The sequence below is a fragment of the Equus asinus genome, chromosome X (assembly GCF_041296235.1).
Source record: "Equus asinus isolate D_3611 breed Donkey chromosome X, EquAss-T2T_v2, whole genome shotgun sequence".
Classification (NCBI taxonomy): domain Eukaryota; kingdom Metazoa; phylum Chordata; class Mammalia; order Perissodactyla; family Equidae; genus Equus; species Equus asinus.
In genome coordinates this window covers 102,010,050-102,031,266 of record NC_091820.1, presented here as the reverse complement: position 1 = coordinate 102,031,266, position 21,217 = coordinate 102,010,050, and the positions used below count along the sequence as shown (strand labels likewise).

At 36.0% G+C, this 21,217-nt stretch overlaps 1 protein-coding gene across 2 annotated transcripts in view; it reads right to left on the bottom strand.

Annotated features, from left to right (window-relative positions):
• The window catches only part of COL4A5 (collagen type IV alpha 5 chain), a 225,760-nt gene that overhangs the window by 74,745 nt on the left and 129,798 nt on the right, over positions 1 to 21,217 (bottom strand). For both annotated transcript variants that reach the window (XM_014854622.3, XM_070502136.1), the window contains exons 20-29: positions 20,275 to 20,448; positions 19,859 to 19,942; positions 16,095 to 16,187; positions 14,627 to 14,697; positions 14,141 to 14,332; positions 10,547 to 10,715; positions 8,517 to 8,609; positions 8,320 to 8,424; positions 7,230 to 7,327; positions 5,789 to 5,939 (exon numbers count right to left, since the gene is read on the bottom strand). In XM_014854622.3, coding sequence (XP_014710108.2) covers positions 5,789 to 5,939; positions 7,230 to 7,327; positions 8,320 to 8,424; positions 8,517 to 8,609; positions 10,547 to 10,715; positions 14,141 to 14,332; positions 14,627 to 14,697; positions 16,095 to 16,187; positions 19,859 to 19,942; positions 20,275 to 20,448 — 1,230 coding nt within the window. The remainder of the gene's footprint in view (positions 1 to 5,788; positions 5,940 to 7,229; positions 7,328 to 8,319; positions 8,425 to 8,516; positions 8,610 to 10,546; positions 10,716 to 14,140; positions 14,333 to 14,626; positions 14,698 to 16,094; positions 16,188 to 19,858; positions 19,943 to 20,274; positions 20,449 to 21,217) is intronic.

Here is a 21,217-nt window from a genome sequence, read left to right as displayed (position 1 = left end):
GGTTGGCTTGGCTAGAAGTGTATCCATTTCATTCATCTTTTCAAAGAACCTCATTTGGTCTCAGAGAATTTTTCTATTGTATTCAGTTTTCAATTTCATTGATATCTGCTCTTATTATTATTTTTGCTCTATCTTCTGATCATCTTTTTATTTGGCTTTCCTTGTCTAATTTCTTAAGGTCAAAAGTTAGAGAATTTATTTGAGATTGTTCTTTTTTCCTAATAAAAACTTTTCATATATGAATTTTTCCTAATCACTTCTGTATCTGCATCTTACAAATTTTGATATGTTTTATTTTCATTTTCATTCAATTTAAAATATTTTCTAATTTTCCTAGTAATTTCTCCTTTGATTGATGGGTTTTTTAGAAGTGTTTTGGTTATTTTCTAAATATGGCAAGATTTTCCCAGATAGCTTTCTATTACTGATTTCTTGTTAGATCTGTTATGGCAAGAGAATCTACTATATGACTTCAATATTTTTAACTTGTCAAAGTCTTTTTTAGAGCCTAGATTATGGTCTATCATGGTAAATGTTCCACGTGCACTCAAAAAGAATGTATTTTCTGCTCTTGTTGAGTGGAATGTTCTATAAATGTCAATGTTGAGGAGTCATGCTGAAGAGAAACACCAGACACTGCATTGCTGGAATAGTGTACATCCTATCCTTGCATCCTTCTACAGGAAGTTAATACCAAGTATGGCCCATGGTAGTTGACTGAGCATAAAGTCTAGTTGGACTGAAGATTAGCAGATTTCAGGCATTACAATATCCCAATTCTCTATTTGTAATTTTATATTCTACTTATAAAAGAGAGCTGCCAAAGTTGTATAATCTTAAGGTGCCACAAAAATCTATCTTTCCCTGTCTTCCACATTTTCTCATAAAATTCTTTTAATTTTACTTTTCATGTTTATGATTTTAATTACTTTTTATTTATTTATTTATTTTAAAGATTGACACCTGCGTTAACAACTGTTGCCAACCTTCCTTTTTTTTTTCCCCAAAAGACTGGCACCTGGGCTAACAACTGTCGCCAATCTTTTTTTTTTCTGCTTTTATCTCCCCAACCCTGCCCCCCGTACACAGTTGTATATCTTAGTTGCACGTCCTAGTTGTGGGATGTGGGACGCCGCCTCAACGTGGCCTGATGAGCAGTGCCATGTCCGCGCCCAGGATCCGAACCCTGGGCCGCCGCAGCAGAATGTGCGAACTTAACCACTCGGCCACGGAGCCGGCCCCTAATTACTTTTTAAATATATTGTGCATTAGGGATTTATTTCATTGAGACCACTTACTCACTACAAACTTTTAAAGACTCTGTTCTTTCCCTACTTACTAATGATGATATTTCTATGATATACCAAGTTTCTATGTATACATGAATATGTTTCTCGACTCTTTCTACTCTATTGGTCTACTTGTGTGTTTCTGCACTGGTTCACAATGCTATAATTACAATGATTTTATAATATATTTTGGTATATGTTTGGTAAATATTAAGTTTCAGAATCGGTCATGTCAAGTGATTCTTAAAATCTCCTACTTGAATTCTCATTGAAAACGCATTATATTTACAGAAAAGTTTGGGAAGAGTTGACATCATAGACTCTTCCCATCCAAACATATGATTTATCACCCAATTAATTTTACCTTTTTTAAAGTCATTAATAATAGAGTTTTAATTTTTTCCCCAAATACATTAGGCACATTTTGTTTTATTAATTTCTAGATATGATATGGGTTTTTTTGCAAATTATATTTTTATTTCTTTCAATATTTCTAAACACATCATTCTATTAGTCATAATGATACTTTTGCTCGTTACTCCTGCTACCTGGGACGTTCTTCCCTAAAAACTCAGTTCAAGTGTCTCCTCCCATTTGATGCCTCCCAAGTCACCACAGATGAGGCACTGAACAAAAGTAACATATGAGCGAGACTGAATACTTCAATAGTTATCTTCTTTTTTTCATTTTTGCTTAACATGATTCTAATGGTTAGTCTTAAGCACATTTTCTTCCTCATATACTTCTTTCCTGATGGATATTAATTGGTCACTATGTTGCTTTGAAAGTGCTGCATTAATCTCTCCTATACTTTAGTTACTAAGTTCTAATACTCAGCCACTGGTATAAGTGTGTCTGGTGGGTGAACTTTCATTGTGATCTGCTTGCTGAGTTTTGACTGTGCTGTATTGATCCAAAACATTAGTGAGAGAAATTCATAAAAGTTCCTGTTGAGATAACCACTATCACAGGGATGCCACCTAGATTTTCTTACAGTAGAGAGCAATCTCTGACATCTTCAAAAGCAGAGTCTATGCCTTTGTGTTTCTAGTGACTCAAGTAGTATCTGGCACAGAATAAGAACCTAATAACTGTTGGTGGAATGAAGGAATTACATAGCAGAAAATTCCAAATTCTTTTTCTTCTAGCACCTTAGGAACTGTACTGGGGTTTTAATACTTGAGAATGATTCCTATTAGGATATGGGGATCCTATACTTCCTTTCAAAGATTAGGCATATGCCTGCTAAGAAGCTGATGTTTAAAATAGGCTTCAACCCATTTCTTCTCAACCACTATCTCAAGGACATTTTTATAAACAAAGTACACTGAGTGAGTAATTTCAATAGGGAAACTGCTTGCCACATAGCTTATTACGTGGAATGTCTCTATCCGCAATTTTCTGGGTCACAGGTCTAAGCTGGAGGTGATAACTGGTGGAAAAAACTACCCGTAACTATGAGTATTCCAGTTTACAGCTGGTCAGAACTGTTTACTCAAAGACAAAAGGTATTTTTAAAAGAGCTTATCTAACAAGAATTTGTACTGAGCTCTTTGGGGGCTTTTGCTGGCAGAATCTAGCCTGGTTAAATTGGGCTATGCAGTCTTATTGTTTTAATAGGAATCAATCCAACATGTTTCAGGAACATGGAGCTGTTCAGATTATTCTCTGAGGGCCAAAACATTGACCAGGACACTTCAGTTCCCTGCAAACCAGAAAGGAAAAAACAATTGCTAAACCAGCTAGGTTAATTCTATTCCTATATATAATTAGGGGAATCAAAACCAAGGAAGTAGAAGAAATCAACAGAGAAATGAACAAAGGACATGAGCATTTATAGGAAAAAACATATATGTATCAAACATATGAACATATGGTCAATTTCACTTATAATAATGGAAACACAAATTTAAAATACCCTGAGAGTAAAGACAAAGGACCTATTATATCCAAAGAATTTTTTTAAAAAAGAACAAAGTTGGAGGACTTATATTACTTGATATCAAGTCTTAGTATAAAGCTACTGTAGTAGAAACAGTTGGTATCGACTTAAGGATAGTCAAAATAGATAAGTAGAATTGATAGCATAGGAACAGAGCCACACACAAATAGTCATTTAATTTTTGACACAGACACCAAAGTAATCCAATGGGGAGGGAGCTCTTTAAACAAATGATGCTGAATAAAAATTATTTAAGATGGATAATAGTCTTAAACACAAAAGCTAAAACTATGAAAAATAAAATAAAACAGAATATCTTTATAACTTTGGGACAAGACAAGGTTTCTTAGACAAAACACAAAAAATAATAATCATATAAGAAAATAATTGACAAATGAAACATGAATAAAATTGAAACTTTTGTTTATCAAAATACACTGATAAGAAAATGAATAGGCAAGCCACATAGGGAAATAATACTCATAAAAATATATTTGACAAAGGACCAATACACAAGATATATAAAGATCACTTTCAACTTGATCTTGATTGAAAGAGAAACAACCCATATTTTAAAATGGGAAACATATTTGAATGCATAAATAACCCACCAGTACATGTAAAAGAGTTCAATATCATTGGTCATCAGGAAAATGCAAACTAAAACCAAAATATGTTACCAAAACACCTACCAAAATCAAAAATGAAAAGACTGATAACACCAAATGTTGGAGAGAAGGTGGAACAATTGAAACTTTCATACTACTCTGGTGTGAGTTTAAAATGGTACAATCATTTTGGAAAATGGTCTAGCAGTTTCTTACACAACTAATATATTCCTGTCTTATGACCCAACAATTATACTTTTAGATATTTACAAGCAAAATGAAAGCACATATCCATAAAAAGACTTATAAAAGAATGTTCTTAACAGCTTCACTCATAATATCCAAAAACTTGGCACAGTCCAAGTGTCCATCAATGGAGAATAGATAAACAAACTTTGGAATATTTATACAATGAAATACCCAATAATAAGAAATAAAGAACTACTGATAAACACAACAACATGAATGGATCTGAGAAACAATATTCTGAGTGAAAGAAGCCTTACAAAGAAATTGCATACTGTATGATTCCATATGGAGTTCTAGAACAGGTATAATTAATTTATGATTAAAAAATCATTACAGTATAGTTGCCACTGCGTATGTTGGTGTAGGGACTGAGGAAAGGGGCAAAAGGGAAATTTCTAGGATTATATCTTGATAGAGGTTTGGATACACAGGTGTATGCATTTGTCAAACTCCAGCAAATGTACCCTTAAGACTTGTGGATCTCATTTAATGTGACTTTTATATCAAAAGAAAAACACCATAAAATTGTGGTTATGGTATGCATGCTGAAGTATTTAGGGAGAACTGTACTGCTTTGTTGCAATTTACTTTGAAATGCATCAAAGTCAATGGATGGAGAAAGGGATGGATATATACGTGACAGATCATGTAAAGTAAAATGTTGATAGATAAAATTCTTTCTACTTAGCTGTGTATATGAAAATTTTGAAAATAAAATGTTGGAGGAGAGATAAAATATTAATTGTAGAATCTAAGTGGTGGATATATGGGCTTTCACTGTGCAATTGTTTTAATTTTGTGTTTGAAAATTTTCACAATAAAATGTTTAAAAAACTATACTGAGATACCTACTTACTTCCAGCAGGTTGGCAAAAATCCAAGAATTTGTCAACATACTCACTTAGCAAGGCCGTGGGGAAACAAGCACACTCATACAGTGCTGCTGGGAGTGTAAAATGGTGCAAATGGAGAGGAATCTGACAATATCTAGAGACGCATTTACCCTTCAATTCAGGAAATCCATTTTCATTACTCTATTTTACTATTACACCTGTACACATAGGAATAACATCTCAGCAAGATTATTCACTGTGGCATTATTTATAATAAGAAAAGATTATCAAAAACCCAATATAGCAACTAGCAACTGGTAGAATAAATTATAGTATACCCAGGCAATTCAACACTAGGCAGCTATTTTTAAAAATATCAAGATCTCTATGTAATGATATGGAGTGACCTCTAGGATACAAAGTTAAGTGAAGTAAATAAAGTGCAAAGTGCAAAGTTAAGTGAAGTAAATAAAGTGCAAAAAGCCAAAAGGTATCTTTTGAGAAAGGTAGGAAATAAAAATATATATATATAAAAATATATATTCTTAGTGGTTTGTATTGGTATGAAGGAATACTAGAAGGATAAATAACTACAAAGTGGCTACATATGGGATGGGAGGAACAGAGTGAATTGAGATGGGGTAAAAGGAAGACTTCTCAGTGTTAGTTTTATACATATACGATTATATCATCTATTCAATGAAATAAAACACAAAAAATATCAACGGAGGAAGAAAACACAAAAGCTGTGACAGAGTGGCAGCATGGGCTTTCCAGTTAATTTGACTTATCATCTATGAACTGTCCAACAATTCCAATTTATATAAAAGTTAAAAGCAAACTGAGAAGTAGTAAAAGCCTCCATACCTTTTGGTCCAGGCAGCCCATCCAAGCCAGCGCGTCCTGGAGGACCTTGAGGTCCTGGAAAACCACGATCCCCTTTTGGACCAAGTGTTCCTCTAAAACCTGGGAGTCCTGGAGGCCCAGGTGGCCCAGGTAGCCCAAATCCTGGTTCTCCCTTGAGTATACACATGAGAAAACACAACAAAAATTCCCATGACTTTCTTGGTGTTTATTGTTTACCATAGAGAATTTAAAGCAGAAAGTACAAGGTAATACTTTTTTGTTTCCTGTGGGAGAGAGAGTAGGACAACCAAATGAAAAGTAATTGGTATGTGAAGAGAACATCTGGAAGGATGGGAAACAGGGCTTAGAAAACAAATTAAATGATTTGGACTGGTTTCTGGACAAGAAAGAGATAACTGAGAGAGCATGAGATTAAAGAACCCAAGTGAGAAAATGTGATTATAGACTGAGTATTAGATGATTATTTTAAATTTGACAAAGTATAATAATGGCATTGTGGTTTCCATATAAAACGTCCATTTACGTAGAGATGAATACTCAAGTATTTATAGGTGAAATGACACAATTTTGAGATGTAGATTAAAATACTTCAGTAAAGAAAAAGGAATGGATGAAGCAAATATGATAAAATCTTGATAATTTGGAATCTGAGTGATGGATATATGAAAATTTATTGCATTATTCCCTTTACTTTTGTGTTCATTTGAAAAAGTTCACATGCAAATAAAAACAATCAATAGAGAAGTGGTTTCTCATGAAAGCTGAGGTCACGGTTCATTGTCCTTCCCGTGAAAAAATGTAGTAATGATGAAAACACAGGAAGCTTACATTAATTAAGCACAGATGAAATACAGGAACAGTCAGGATACCTCATACCACAGCAGTTTGCTGAAGGTTGACTGAGAAAAATTTTAGATTAGCTAAGATATAATAAAAGGAATGGGAGGTAACTCAAACACAGTATTGCTATTATTATTATTACTATTATTACTATTACTACTAAGTCAATAGCAGTGATTTGCATTATGTATCTGGGATGGAATTGGGACAGAGGAAAACAGTATGGGAAGTTCTTGACATGCTATTCAACACCATTTTAACCAATCATCACACAGGCATGGTCAGAGATTAAATGGGATGGTGATACTACAGGGAAGCCCAGGGGGAGCCAATGATTGCATTCTCTCATCTATAATCTCTCATCTCATCTCATCAAATAATTGGTCATTCTAAAACAGGTTCAGAAACTTTTTTTCTTTTTGCCTCAAATACGACCTCTTGGATTATTTTGGGTTAAATATTTTAAATGAAAATATAATTAGCTAAGTTGTATTTATACAGGGAAGGCTTGGGATAATGTCTAAGTCAAAATAGAGAGCTAGGGCTAAGGAAGGTAGAGGAGATAGCAAAAGGGAAAAAAATAAAGTAAAATGTCCCAGACCTTTGGTCCTGGAAAGCCTGGTGGCCCAGAAGGGCCTTCTAGACCAATTCTTCCAGGTGCCCCAGGTGCTCCTGGAGGTCCTGGAATTCCAGGAAAACCTGTAAAGTGATAAGTCATTTTTTAATTTCCAAAGAGATATCACTTTAAGAAAGATATCCAAACTCCCAAACCCACATTTTCACTTTATCCAGTCACGCGTAGTGACTACAGTAAGATGTTAAAACCACAATGACATTCTAAATAACTATTTAGGATCAAGCCTTACAGATACTTGGTATTCCCTCTTAATCACCTTATGGTCCTATCATTTTCATATACAGCTAATGTGTGTGGAAGATAGGCTTTTCTAATGGAAAATGAGACCTATTGCTAATGAGCTAGAACTAAACATAAGGAATGAATCCCACACAAAAACACAGAAAAACTTTTCTTCTGCTTACATCTGGATATAGTACGATAAAAGGCTCATCACATAATTCTGGAAATGAGCTAAAAACAATTGCAGGTATCACACACGTATATACACATGAAATCAAATCAGACACTTTTGAAGTCATTTAGTATGAATGAGTAAGGACGTGTTTAAGCACTGTTCTCAGACCAGTGCACACTCTTGCCTTCATGAGAATAAGTTCTGTGAGGAATAAAGCATAACTGAAGCAACAGCCCTAAAAAGTTTCAGTAAATCAAGAGAATATGATTTAGGATAAAACATTACTTGATACATTTATGCAATAAATCTGTTTTTTGTTTAATACAACCCATTCATTTAACAAATATCTATTGAGTGCTTACTATGTGCCAGGAACTTTTCTAAGCCCTGAAAATACAATGGTGAACACAAAAAACCATAATTACTGTGATTTTTAAAGCTTATATATCATTTTTGCATATCTATAGTTTAGATATTTTCTTATTCTAAAGACAATGAAATTATAGTGAATACATGCTGTGATTTTCCATTTACATTCCTTATAGTACATAGAAAAAAGGTACAATTATTATATTTTATATGTTGAGTGAACTATAGCAAACAATAATGTCATACTAACTAGCTAACCTACCCTGACTGCTACTCAGTCCTACATACCTTTGGGACCGGGTGGTCCAGGAAGCCCAATTCCAGGGATACCTGGTTCCCCTTTGCTACCAGGTATTCCTGGCAAGCCTGGCTGGCCTGGGAGTCCAGGGTCACCTAGGGAGAAACAGTAGTTTTTTGAAAGGGAAACTTTCCAAGAAAGAAGCCACTAAGTGTTGAAGATGTGGTCAAATAAATTCCTCACGTACCTGGAAGACCTACTTCACCATCCCTGCCTGGATTACCAGGCAGACCAGGCTTCCCGGGCTGGGTTATGGTCTGACCTGGATCACCTTTAGGACCTAAGAACGAAAGGGAATCAATAGTGAATGAGAAGTGTTCACTTGACTAAAGATCTCCTTTAATTAAAAAAAGAGAGTATCTATAATCTTTTGAAAATGCAAACTAACAAAAACCCACAAGAAAAACAATCCCATATTATATATTCAAGGAAGATATCAAACAGAAAGATGAAATTTCGAAGACAAAAGTAGATGACAGCTTTAAGAGCTTCCATGATTGAAGATGGCATCTATAAAAATATTTTTTAAATATAGGTCAAAAGAGCCTAAAATAAAATCAAACAGTAGTAAATAAGAAAAACATTTTTCTTTTTTGGTAAACTAACAGTACCTTAAGGTTTTATGTGTGCAAAGTTCAATTACACCTACTTCTCATTAATTGAAATAGGAACTTGAAATAGGCTCAGAATAAAGATGGATTTCTTAAACATGATATAAAAAGGACTAACCATGAGAGAAAAAAATTAATAAATTTGACAACATTCAAATTGATTTCTGTTCATTAAAGATACCATACAGAGAGTGAAAATGGCTCACAGTGAGTGAAGATTTTGCAAAATAAATAGCTAACAATTCTGTGAACTAATACACAGAATACATATTTAAAAATTCCTCTAAATCAATAAGAAAAAGAAACAATCCAATAGAAAAAAATGGTCAAAACCCTTGAATAGGCATTTCAAAAGTGGAAATTCAAATACTCAATAAACATGAAAAGGTGCTAAACTTTAATGTAATCAGAGAAATGAAAAATAAAACTGCCATGAGATATGTCACACTCAACAGATTGGCAAAAATGTAAAGGTCTGACAAGATAGAATGTTTACGAGAATGTACAGCAAAAAGAAATCTCCAACACTGCTGGTGGGGGTACAAATTAGTACAATTGCTCTGGACATAGTTTGGGATTATCTAGTAAAGCTGAAGATGCATTTATCCTATGCCTCGAAAATGCTAATCTTAAATGTATACCACAGCCCAGGGATTGACAAGTTTTTTTCTCTAAAGGACCCAGACAGTAAATACTGTAGGCTTTGTGGGCCATATGGTCTCTGTAGCAACTACCCAACTCTGTGATTGTGGTGCAAAAGCAACCATAGACAATAGTGAATGAGCGTAGATGGGTTCAAACAAAACTTTCATTTATGATAATAAGTGGTGACCCAGATTTGATCCATGGACCATAGTGCGCTGATCCTGGCCCCAGAGAAGTGTGTGCACATGTACACCAGGATATACATACAAGAATATACATAGAAGCATTAGTTATAATAGGCCTGAACCATAAATAACTCAATTGTCCATTAACAATAGAGTGGATAAATCAACTGTGATATACACACACACACACACACAGGTACACACACAAAAGGATACTATACAGCAATGAAAATGAATGTACTGTAGCTATACAAAGTTAATATAAAAAATATGTACTTTATGATTCCATTACTGTAAGGTTCAAAAAGAAGCATAATTAAAATATTTGTCTAGGGATGCATATCTAGGTGATAAAACTAGGGGGTAAATGGAAGGAAATTATGCAAATGTCAGGACAGTGTTTATCTTTGGAGAAATGGAAGGGGGTTGTGATCAGGAAAGGACAGACAGAAGAGGATGGGGGTTTTGTAGGATGCTGGCAATGTTCTGTTCCTTGATGTGTGTGTTTCCATTATAAGTATTTGTTAAACTTTGCATTATGTATCATGTACTTAAAAACAATAACAATGAAGACAGTCAGAAACAATTTAAAGAGAAATCACCCTTAAAACACACACACACACATTGTGTTCCTTTGCTAAAGAGCTATGAAAAGCCCAAATATAAATGGCCAGGGAAACACATCTCCCATGAAAGGAAGCCAAGACTGGCCAAAAGATAATAGATTTCTGCTTTTAAGCACCAAACTAACAACAAAACAACCATAGTAAACTCACCTGGTAATCCTGGCTGGCCTGGATTTCCTGCCACACCTTGTATGCCTTTTTCACCTACTGGGCCTGGAGGGCCAAAACCAGGAGGGCCCATAGGCCCTCTACTCCCTGGGAGACCTGGCAAACCTGGGTTCCCAGGAGGACCTCTTTCACCCTTAAAAGCAATTCCACCCTGAAAAGGGAAAAGTTTAATACAGAAACATATAGATATACCAGCTATCTGTAGGTTGCTATTACTGAATACAACTAGAGAAATGATACAGCAATAAATAGTTCTCCAAAGCTACATAAGTGTGTGATACTATCAGATGGTACGTGTGATCACTCCACTTAGTCATTCATTTCTTCAACAAATATTTTTGAGTTCCTACTACATGCCAAGCGCTAGTGACATGACAAAGAATAATAATAGACAAAAATCTCTGCCCTCATGAAGCTCACATTCTAGTTTAAGCTGAACAGTTTACAGTCTAGTTATAATTTTATAAAATATCACTTCCCACCTAAATATCCTGGGCTGTGTGTTGTGCACAAAACAAGACTGTTCATTTATATTCAATCTTCAGGCTTTGTGGCACATTTAACATGGTCATCTATTCACCCTAATCTCTAAGCTTACTATAAAGGAACACTTGATTTCATCGTGCTTTGCTTTATTGCACTTCACAGATACCATGTTTTTTACAAATTGAAGGTTTGTGGCAACCCTGCATTGAGCAAGTCTACAGGCATCATTTTTCCAATAGAATTTGCTCACTTTGTGTCTCTGTGTCACATTTTGGTAACTCTCATAATATTTCAAACTTTTTCATTATTATTATATTTGTTATGGTGATTTGTGATCAGTGATCTTTCATGTTACTATTGTAATTGTGTTGGGGTGCCACAAACTGTGCCCATATAAGATGGCGAACTTAATCGATAAGTTCTGTGTGTTCTGACTGACTGCTCCACCTATGGGCCGTTCCCCAATCTCTCTCCCTCTCCTCAGGCCTCCCTATTCCCTGAGACAACAGTATTGAAATTAGGCCTTTAAGTGTTCAGGTAAGAGGAGAGTCGCACATCTCTCTCTTTAATCAAAAGCTAGAAATGATTGGGGCCAGCCCCGTGGTGTGGTGGTTAAGTTTGCGCACTCCACTTCGGCAGCCCAGGGTTCACTGTTTCCGATCCTGGGCACAGACCTAAGCACCGCTTATCAAGCCATGCTGTGGCAGCATCCCACACAGAAGAATTAGAAGGACTTACAACTGGGATATACAACTATATACTGGGGCTTTGGGAAAAAGAAAGAGGAAGATTGGCAACAGATGTTAGCTCAGGGCCAATCTTCCGCATCAAAAAAAAAAAAGCTAGAAATGATTAAGCTTGGTGAGGCAGGCATGTTGAAAGCCAAGATAGCCTGAAAGCTAGGCCTCTTGTCCCAAACAGTTAGCCAAGTTGTGAATGCAAAGGAAAAGTTCTTGAAGGAAATTAAAAGTGCTACTCTAGTAACACATGAATGACAAGAAAGCAAAACAGCCTACTGCTGATAAGGATAAAGTTTTAGGGGTCTGCATAGAAGATCAAACCAGCCACAACATTACGTTGAGCCAAAGCCTAATCCAGAGCAAGGCCCTAACTCTCTTCAATACTATGAAGGCTGAGAGACGTTAGGAAGCTACAGAAAAAAGTCTGAGGCTAACAGAGGTTGGTTCATGAAGTTTAAGGAAAGAAGCCGTGTCCATAACATAAAAGTGCGAGGTAAAGCAGCAAGTGCTGATGGAGAAGCTGCAGCAAGTTATCCAGAAGATCTAGCTAAGATCATTAATGAAAGGGGCTACCCTAAACAACGGATTTCCAGTGTAGATGAAACAGACTTATAGCAGAAGAAGATGCCATCTAGGACTTTCACAGCTGGAGAGAAAAAGTCAATTCCTGGCTTTAAAGCTTCAAAGGATAGGTTGACTCTCATGTTAGGGTTCTAATGAAGCTGGTGACTTTAAGTTGAAACCGATGATCATTTACCATTCCAAAAATCCTAGGGCCCTTAAGAATTATGCCAAATCTACTCTGCCTGTGCTCTATAAACGGAACAACAAAGCCTGGATGACAGCACATCTGTTTACAACATGGTTTACTGAATATTTTAAGTGCACTGTTGAGACCGAATGCTTGGAAAAAAAGATTCCTTTAAAATATTACTGCTCATTGACAAAGCACCTGGTTACCCAAGAGCTCTGATGGAGATGTACAATGAGATTAAAGTTGTTTTCATGCCTGCTAACACAACATCCATTCTGTAGCCCATGGATCAAGAAGTAATTTTGACTTTCAAGTCCTATTATTTAAGAAATACATTTTGTAAGGCTATAGCTGCCATAGATAGTGATTCCTCTGATGGATCTTCGCAAAGAAAACTGGAAACTTTCTGGAAAGGATTTACCATTCTAGATGCCATTAAGAACATTCGTGGTTCATTGGAAGAGGTCAAGATATCAACATTAACAGGAGTTTAGAATTTGATTCCAGCCCTCATGGATGACTTTGAGGGATTCAAGACTTCAGAGGAGGATGTAACTACAGATGTGATAGAAATAGCAAGAGAATTAGAATTGGAGCTTGAATTACTGAAATCTTATGATAAATCTTGAAAAGATGAGGAGTTGCTTCTTATGAATGAGCAAAGAAAGTAGTTTCCTGAGATGGAATCTACTCCTTGTGAAGATTGTTCAAATGACAACAAAGGATTTAGAATATTACATACACTTAGGTCATAAAGCAGTGGCAGGGTTTGAGAGGAGTGACTACAATTTTGAAAGAAGTCCTATTGTGGGCAAAACGTCATCAAACAGCATCACATGCTACAGAGAAATCGTTCATGAAAGGAAGAGTCAACCAAAGCAGCAAACTTCATTATTGTCTTATTTTAAGAAATTACCACAGCCACCCCAACCTTCAGCAACCACTACACTGATCAGCCAGCAGTCATCAACATAGAGGCAAGACCCTCCACCAGCACAAATATTATAACTTGCCAAAGGCTCAGAAGATGGTTAGTATTTTTTAGCAATACCGTGCTTTTTAATTAAGGTATATACGTTGTTTTTTTAGACATAATGCTATTTCACACTTAATAGGCTACAGTATAGTCTAAATATAACTTCTTTATGTACTTGGAAACCAAAAACTTCATGTGACTTGCTTTATTATGATATTCGTTTTATTGCAGTGGTCTGGAACCAAACTCACAATATCTCCAAGGTACGTCTGTATATAAAAACTAAATTAGAGTTCTGTTTCAGATCTAAATAAAGCCAAGCAAGAATAAGTGGGGTAGGAGAAAGGGAACCTTATACTGACCCATAAGCATCTTAACCTCCTGCCCACCTATTAATAGCCAATATTACTCAATATAATAATGAGTTAAGAAGAAGGAACTTATAAAATAACTGAGAGAAAAGAGTGGTACAGAAACCCTACATAGTCAATAACAATGCACCATTACTACATACAATCACATTCTTTTAAGAATTGATTGGGTGTTCCTCTCAGCACCAGGCCCATCCTAAGAAAGTAACAATTTGACATCATGAAACCAAGAATATCAAACCAACTCACAGGTTCTCCTTTGGGGCCAGGAAGCCCTGGCAATCCATCCTGTCCAGGGGTGCCTGGTAAACCAGGAAGCCCCGGAGCTCCAGGGGAACCCAACTCTCCTTTGTCACCCTTCATTCCTGGAAAAGTGAGGATGTCACCAGGTTCACCTTTAGATCCAGGAAAGCCTGGAGCACCTGGAGCTCCTGGCATGCCCTGAGGAAATAAAAGATAGAAAGAGAGGAAACAGAAGAAAGAGAAAAAAAAATTAGTTTCTTTTTTTTCTAACACTTTCCTCTGTCCAGTTTATCCCATCAACTCACCCAATAACATTTAGTGTACAAAGCTATGAAGCAGGTGAGGCATGTGAGTCAGGGAGAGTCAAGGAATCAAGTAAATCACAATTTAATAAAAAACCTAAATTTCCTTTACATATATCCACGAGTGAAAAATCAAAGTGTAAATGGTTTTCTTCTACTTCTTTTGCTCTATAATATACTCAAAACTTACTGTTAATCCTTTGGGACCGGTTGCACCAGCATGTCCTTTTTCACCCTTCTGCCCAGGGAAACCAAGAGATCCTAACACACACACACACACACAATTAATGTGAGCTTTGAGCTTGAGCCCATGACAAAGCTCATATAAAAATCAGCAAGTCAGGAAGTCAAGTTTTAAAATAAGAACACCATTCAATCCCATTTAACAATTCACATTTACATTTTCCTATTTTATGTTCTCAAAATGAGGAAATCATTCATTCTTTTAAGTAAATCTAACATTTCATGTTACATACAATATTGTAACCTTAGTTATTTTCAACTTCAAAGCCTTTCAGAGCTTGCAGCTACCAAGTACTATGTACAGAGGTGCTCAGGCTACTATACTCATTCCATTGCCAAGGGGAGAAGGAGATAAGGGCAAAGCATGCATATCTTTCTTTGTTCTGACTTAAACAATTTTCCTAGAGTCTTACTAGTCCTTTCTTTGGTTTGTCACTCCCGAAAATTTGGTTTATGAGAAACGTTTGGTGCTCAAAGACTAGAGAAAATATTACCAAAGCAGGGTTCTCAAAATGGGCCCTTGGACCAGCTGCATCAGCATCACCTGGGTACTGGTTAGAAATGATAGTTCTTGGGCCTCCATCCCAGGTCTACTGAATCAGAAACTTTGGGGGTGGGACCCAGAAATCTGGGTTTTAACAAGCCCTCTAGGTAATTCTGATGCAGTCCAAAGTTTGAAAAACACTAGAGTGGAGGTACAAGGCTACATGATTACCTTCCAGTGAAAGCTATAAGACTTGCTAAAAATCTATTTCCAAGTTCCAAATGAAATGGTTTCCTTGGCAGACATACTAGACAGAAAGGTAAGAGATCTGGTGTCTATCCTCAGCCCTGACACAGACATAAACTATGATTTAAGAGAATATAATATTGGGATATCCCCAGAGGCTGTTGACTAAAACAGTTGCGGATCTGATGGATATCAAATATGCTTTTGATTGGAAATGGGTAAGGAGGAGTTATATATAGAAAGAGGAATATTGGCAGTTAGTTGCCAAACTTCAGTAGAAGCTTCGTTCCTTAATGACAACACGTGATACATTCCCTGTGACTAGAAGCTCTGCCACTGGAAACTATACTCAGGGCCAAGCATTATGAACTTTCCCCCCGGTTTTCTGGAAGAAAGGAATCTCACTCTGTATAAGTTATTTTCCTCATCATATGGAAAATATAGAAGATATGTTTCCTGGAATAATATTGTCAAAATGCTTTAATAGAAAATGTTGGTAGCTTCAGGTACTAGAAACAAGAGTATAATTTATTTCATAGCAGATAGAGGCATTTCATGTTTAATTATTTATGGATATGAGTGACTAACTATAAAATGAGAAACTGGCATCATTCTAGAACTAAGAGCTCACTAAAATCTAGTTAAGAAATATTTTTAAATGTTGCCCTAAGGCAGAATGTTTTACCTGGAGGACCTGGAAGACCTGGCAAACCAGGCTGACCTGGAGGCCCTGAAATACCAGTTCCAATACAGTTGAAGCAGGTGTCACCCTTGTCACCTAGAGAAAACCATAATAAAAAACAAATTTTACTCAAAAGGGTATGTCTACCTTCTTTAGATAGGTTCTAAAGAAGTTAGCACTAAAGAATAACATTCCTACCTAACAGTGTAATTAGAGAAGCCTATATCTAGAATCAATTCATTTGATAAATATTTACTGAGTGCCTACTATGTGCAAAGCATTGTTCTAGGTATTTGTGATACATTGGTAAACAAAACAGACAAAATTCCATGTCTTCATGGTGCTCGCATTCTACCAGTGGAAAGAGATAATAAACAATGAAGGTAACAAATTATGAGATTTTATATATATATATATATTATTAAATTATATTTATACATATATCAAAAGATGTTATGTTTATAGGAAAAATATAGAGAAGGGTAAATGGAATTGGATATGCCAGGGATGGGTGGCAGTTTGCAACTTTAAATAGGGTAGTCAGGATAGATCTTATTGAGATGATATATGATAAAAACCTCAAACAATGTGGTATGTTCATACCAAGTGTAGAGCATTCCAGGCAGAAAGAATAGCCATATTTGGCATATACAAGGAACATGAAGGGGACCAGACTGTTGGAGTAGAGTGAGGAAGGGGAACCAAGTCAGAAAGTTAACAAGTTACAGCAAGTACCATATTATAAAACGTCACATACCATAAAGCCACCATAAAGACTGTGGCTTTTACTGTGAGTGAAAGGAGAATCTAGTAGAAGAATTTAAACAGAAAAGCAACATGATATGACTTAAGTTTTAAAAGGATGACTCTGGCTGCTATGTTAAGAATGGAATCTAAGTGCCAGGATGGAAACAGCGTAACCATTTAAGTGACTACTGCTGCAGTGATCTAGGAGAAATGGTATAGCCCATCCCAAAGGGACAGCAATGAAGATGATGAGAATTGGTCAGATTCTGAACATACCTGAAAGTAGAGCCAATGTGATTTTCTCATGGATTATATGTGGAATACAAAAGGAGAGGGGAATCAAGGATGACTCCAAAGTTTTCAGCCCCAGCAACCAGAAGGCTGGAATGGACACGTTTAAATGAGAAAGGGAAGACATGAGTGGAAAAATGATGGGGGAGGAGGTGAAAGAGATCAGGACTTCAACTTGATCAGGATATCAAGTTCAAAATGTTAAGCAGACAGTTGGATATACTAATATAGAGGAAAAGACTTATATCTGGACAGGAGACAAATTTGGAAGTCACTGGAAAGTAGATGGTATTTAAAGTCATGAGACTGAACGACTTCAGATGGAGAAGAGAAGAGGAAGAAGAACTAACCCGTGGGGCATCCCCAAATCAAATGTTGGGTAGGTAATTCTAAAATGTATATGGAAATGCAAAGTAAGCCAAGACTTACTATAAAGCTACAGTAATTTAGACAGTCTGGCACTGGTGCAAGGAGAAACAAATAGAACAATGGAACCAAATAGAGAGGTCAGAAACAGACTCACACATACAGTGTCATAAGATTTACAACAAAAGTGCTAACACAGTTCAGTGGGGAAATGATAGTCCTTCGTATTACGATATCAAGTCAACTGGATATTCATATGGGAAAAAATGAACTTTTATCCCTGCTTCAAACTATACACAAAAATTAACTGAAGATAGATCAAGGATCAAAGTGTGAAAGGCAAAACGATAAAACTTCTAGAAGAAAACACAGAGGAATATCATCAGGTCCTTGGGATAAGTAAAGTTTTCTAAAACAGAACATAAACAGCAGTAACCATAAAAGAGGATATTAATAATTGGATTTATTTTAATTAATAACTTCTATTCAAGAAAAGACGAGTGAAAAAACAAGGCAGAGGATGGGAGAAGATAGTTGTAATACATATATTTAACAATCCAATTAAAAATAGGAAAAAGGCACTTTACAAAGAGAATCTACAGACTATAAGAAAAGAGGCTCAACATCAACAAGTCACGAGAGAAATTGAAACTAAAACCACTTTGCAAAATAGTTTGGTGTTATCTATGAAAACAAACCTACACCTACCCTATAACCCAACAACTGCACTCCCAGGTATATTCACAACAGAAATGAATGCTTATGTCCTACAAAAAATATGTATAAGAATGTTCACAGCAGCTTTATTCATAACAGCCCCAGATCAAATGTATGTTAACATTAGAATGGATATTTAGGTATATTTGCACAATGAAATAGTAAGGAGCACTGAAGAAATACTGCTACAAACAAAAACATGGATATATCTCACAGATAATATATCGAGCAAAAGAAACTAGACACAAAAGATCCCATAGTGTATGACTCCACTTATACAAAGTTCAAGATTAGGCAAATAAATGCATGATAGAGAATAAAATTGGGTTACCCTTTGGGAGTGCTGACTAGGGGGGATTTAAAAAGTCTTCTAGAGTGCTGGAAATGTTCTACATTTTGATTTAGATGGTAGTCACATGGGAGATGATAGATATAGATATAGATAAATATATATAGAGAGAGACATATATATAAAAAGAGACATATCTATATAGAGAGACATATCTATATCTTATATAACATTCCAGGGAGGTATGAAGATAAGCAGGACATGTAATATACTGAAAACCAAATGAAGAAAGTCCTTAAACATGGAAAAAATCAAGTAAAATAATCCCTGAGACCTGATATTTGGATTAGCAGGGTATAGGCTGCTGGTGACTTTGAGAAAAGCAGCATCTATGGAGTGGTGGGTGAAGGAGTAGTAAAACCCAGATTAGAGTATGTTTAAGAGAAAATGAGAGGACAATATCTAGAGACAGTGAGTAGAAAATTCCTGAGGAGTTTTACTGCAAATGGGAGCAAAGGAATAGAGCAGTATCTGGCAGGTGATGTAGGATTATGAGAAGGTATTTTTCAGATAGATTAAAAAAGGATATCTGTATGCTGCTGGGAGTGATCCAGGAACAGGGAAAAATTGACGATGTGGGAGAGGCAAGAATTTCTGAAATGAAATCCTTGGGGAAACAAGAAGGAATAGAATCTATTATGCAAATAGAAGAACTGGCTTTAGATAGGAGCAGTAACAATAATAGGCAGGAAGGTAGAATATATAGGCACAGATGCAAGGAGGTGGGTAAATGTAGTGGTGGTAATCTGTGAAAGTTCTCTTGCTATTTCTTCAATTGGTCAGTGAAGAAGGAAGCAAAGTCAGAATCTTAAAATGAGAGTAGATGAGGAGGTGTTGGAAGTTTGAAGAGAGAAGAGAAGGTGCAAGCTCAGAAGAGGTAGTGATTGGCAATTACCAGGGCTATGCTTTTGTTCCAAGTGAGTACAAGGAAGTGAGAGGAGGGCAAAGGAGTCAAGGGTTTATTCATGGGATTGATTACAATGATTGATTAAGGAATTTAAGCTAGGTTAAGAGGGAAGAAAGGACATCAAAAGGTTGAGGGATAGTTAAAGTTGGTAGGTCTCAGTGAGGCTGAAGTAATGTTGGAGTCAGGTTATTAGAGGTAGTGAGCTAGGAAGCTAGGATATAGTGGTCAGAGAATGGGACTCATGAAATCAAGATTATGGAAGTGTGCACTACTGGTAATGAGAAGGTCTTGGGGTATGATCATGGGAGGGAGTGTTTGAGCTAGGGTGGAGGATATAGGGGATTTGCCTGATGATTTGAAAGAATGAAGGAATGAATTTGGGGATCAAACCTTTCACTCCTTGTTCTCCGGGGAGTCCTCTATCACCTGGAGATCCTGGAGGGCCCGGAGGGCCTGCTTCACATATCTCATCACCTGAGATAAGACAAAGCAAGCTAATTGTTGTGAAATATCCAGAAGACTAAACAAAAAGAAAGCCTGACAGGTTAGAAAAAAGGACCTATTCTCAGTTACTGCTCTGCAGTAGTACAACTAACTATAAGCAAAAGGAAGATACAGCATTGGTGATAATTTGAAGAGCAAATCTAAACATGAAAGAATCACCAAAAATCAAAAATAGAAGCAGCAATAGAATCTGTTAGATATCAGAAACATAAAGAATGATGCTAACCTTCAGCTAGATTCACTTATAAATGAAAACAAAACAAAAACAATAATAGAACCTAAAAGGGAAAAGTATAGCTTACTAGGAGGGATGTGAGGGCCAGGAGGGCCAGGAGGACCTGGAAGGCCAGGAGCCCCAGGCTGTCCATCAAGTCCAGGAGGTCCAGGAATGGAAGTTCCGGGTGGCCCTTCATCACCTTTCTGGCCCCTTTCTCCAGGAAAGCCAGGGGGCCCAGGAGGACCCATAACTGCAGTCCCTAAGATTAAAAAAAATACCATTAAAGTGATCAAAATGATCTTATTTCAAAGACACTACTTTGGATCTTAATAAGACATTAAGTAATGATAAGATCTTCCTTTACTGTATAATGCTAGTTATATTCTAATTTATTCTACAATCAACATCTGCAGAAAGGATGAAAGTTTCAAATAATGTAAGTACCAGTTTGAGTGTAAGAAAGAATAATTTAAGGTAGCTTTATTACTTTGAAAATGTCCTAATAACTCTATACCCACTCATCTTTGACATTATGATATTTTAATCTCAGAAATACTAGAAAGCCATTAGCAAGAGAAAAAGGCTTTTCAAAGTCTCAGGTAAACATGGCTCTATTTCTGGACATGCTTCTGTTCCACTATATATTCCTGCACCATTAACACACTATTTCATTACTACAGCTTTATAATGTTTTCAAAACTAGTAAGGAAAATATACCCATCTTTGTTCTTTTTAAAAACCATGTTCACTACACTTAGAAATTTACTCTTCTAAATGAATTTCAGAATCAGAGCGTCAGTTTCATTTTTTTTTAAAAAAAATTGTAATTTTGAATGAGATTAACTTGAATTTAAAGATTAACTTTTGGTAGAATCACGTGTTTATAATATTGAGTTATCACATCAAGTAATTAAGTATATCTCTCCATTTATTAATTTTATGATTTAATAATATTTCACAAAATTCTGCAAAGAGGTCTTACACAACTTTTGCTGGGTTTATTCAGGGGTTAATTTGATTATTATTGT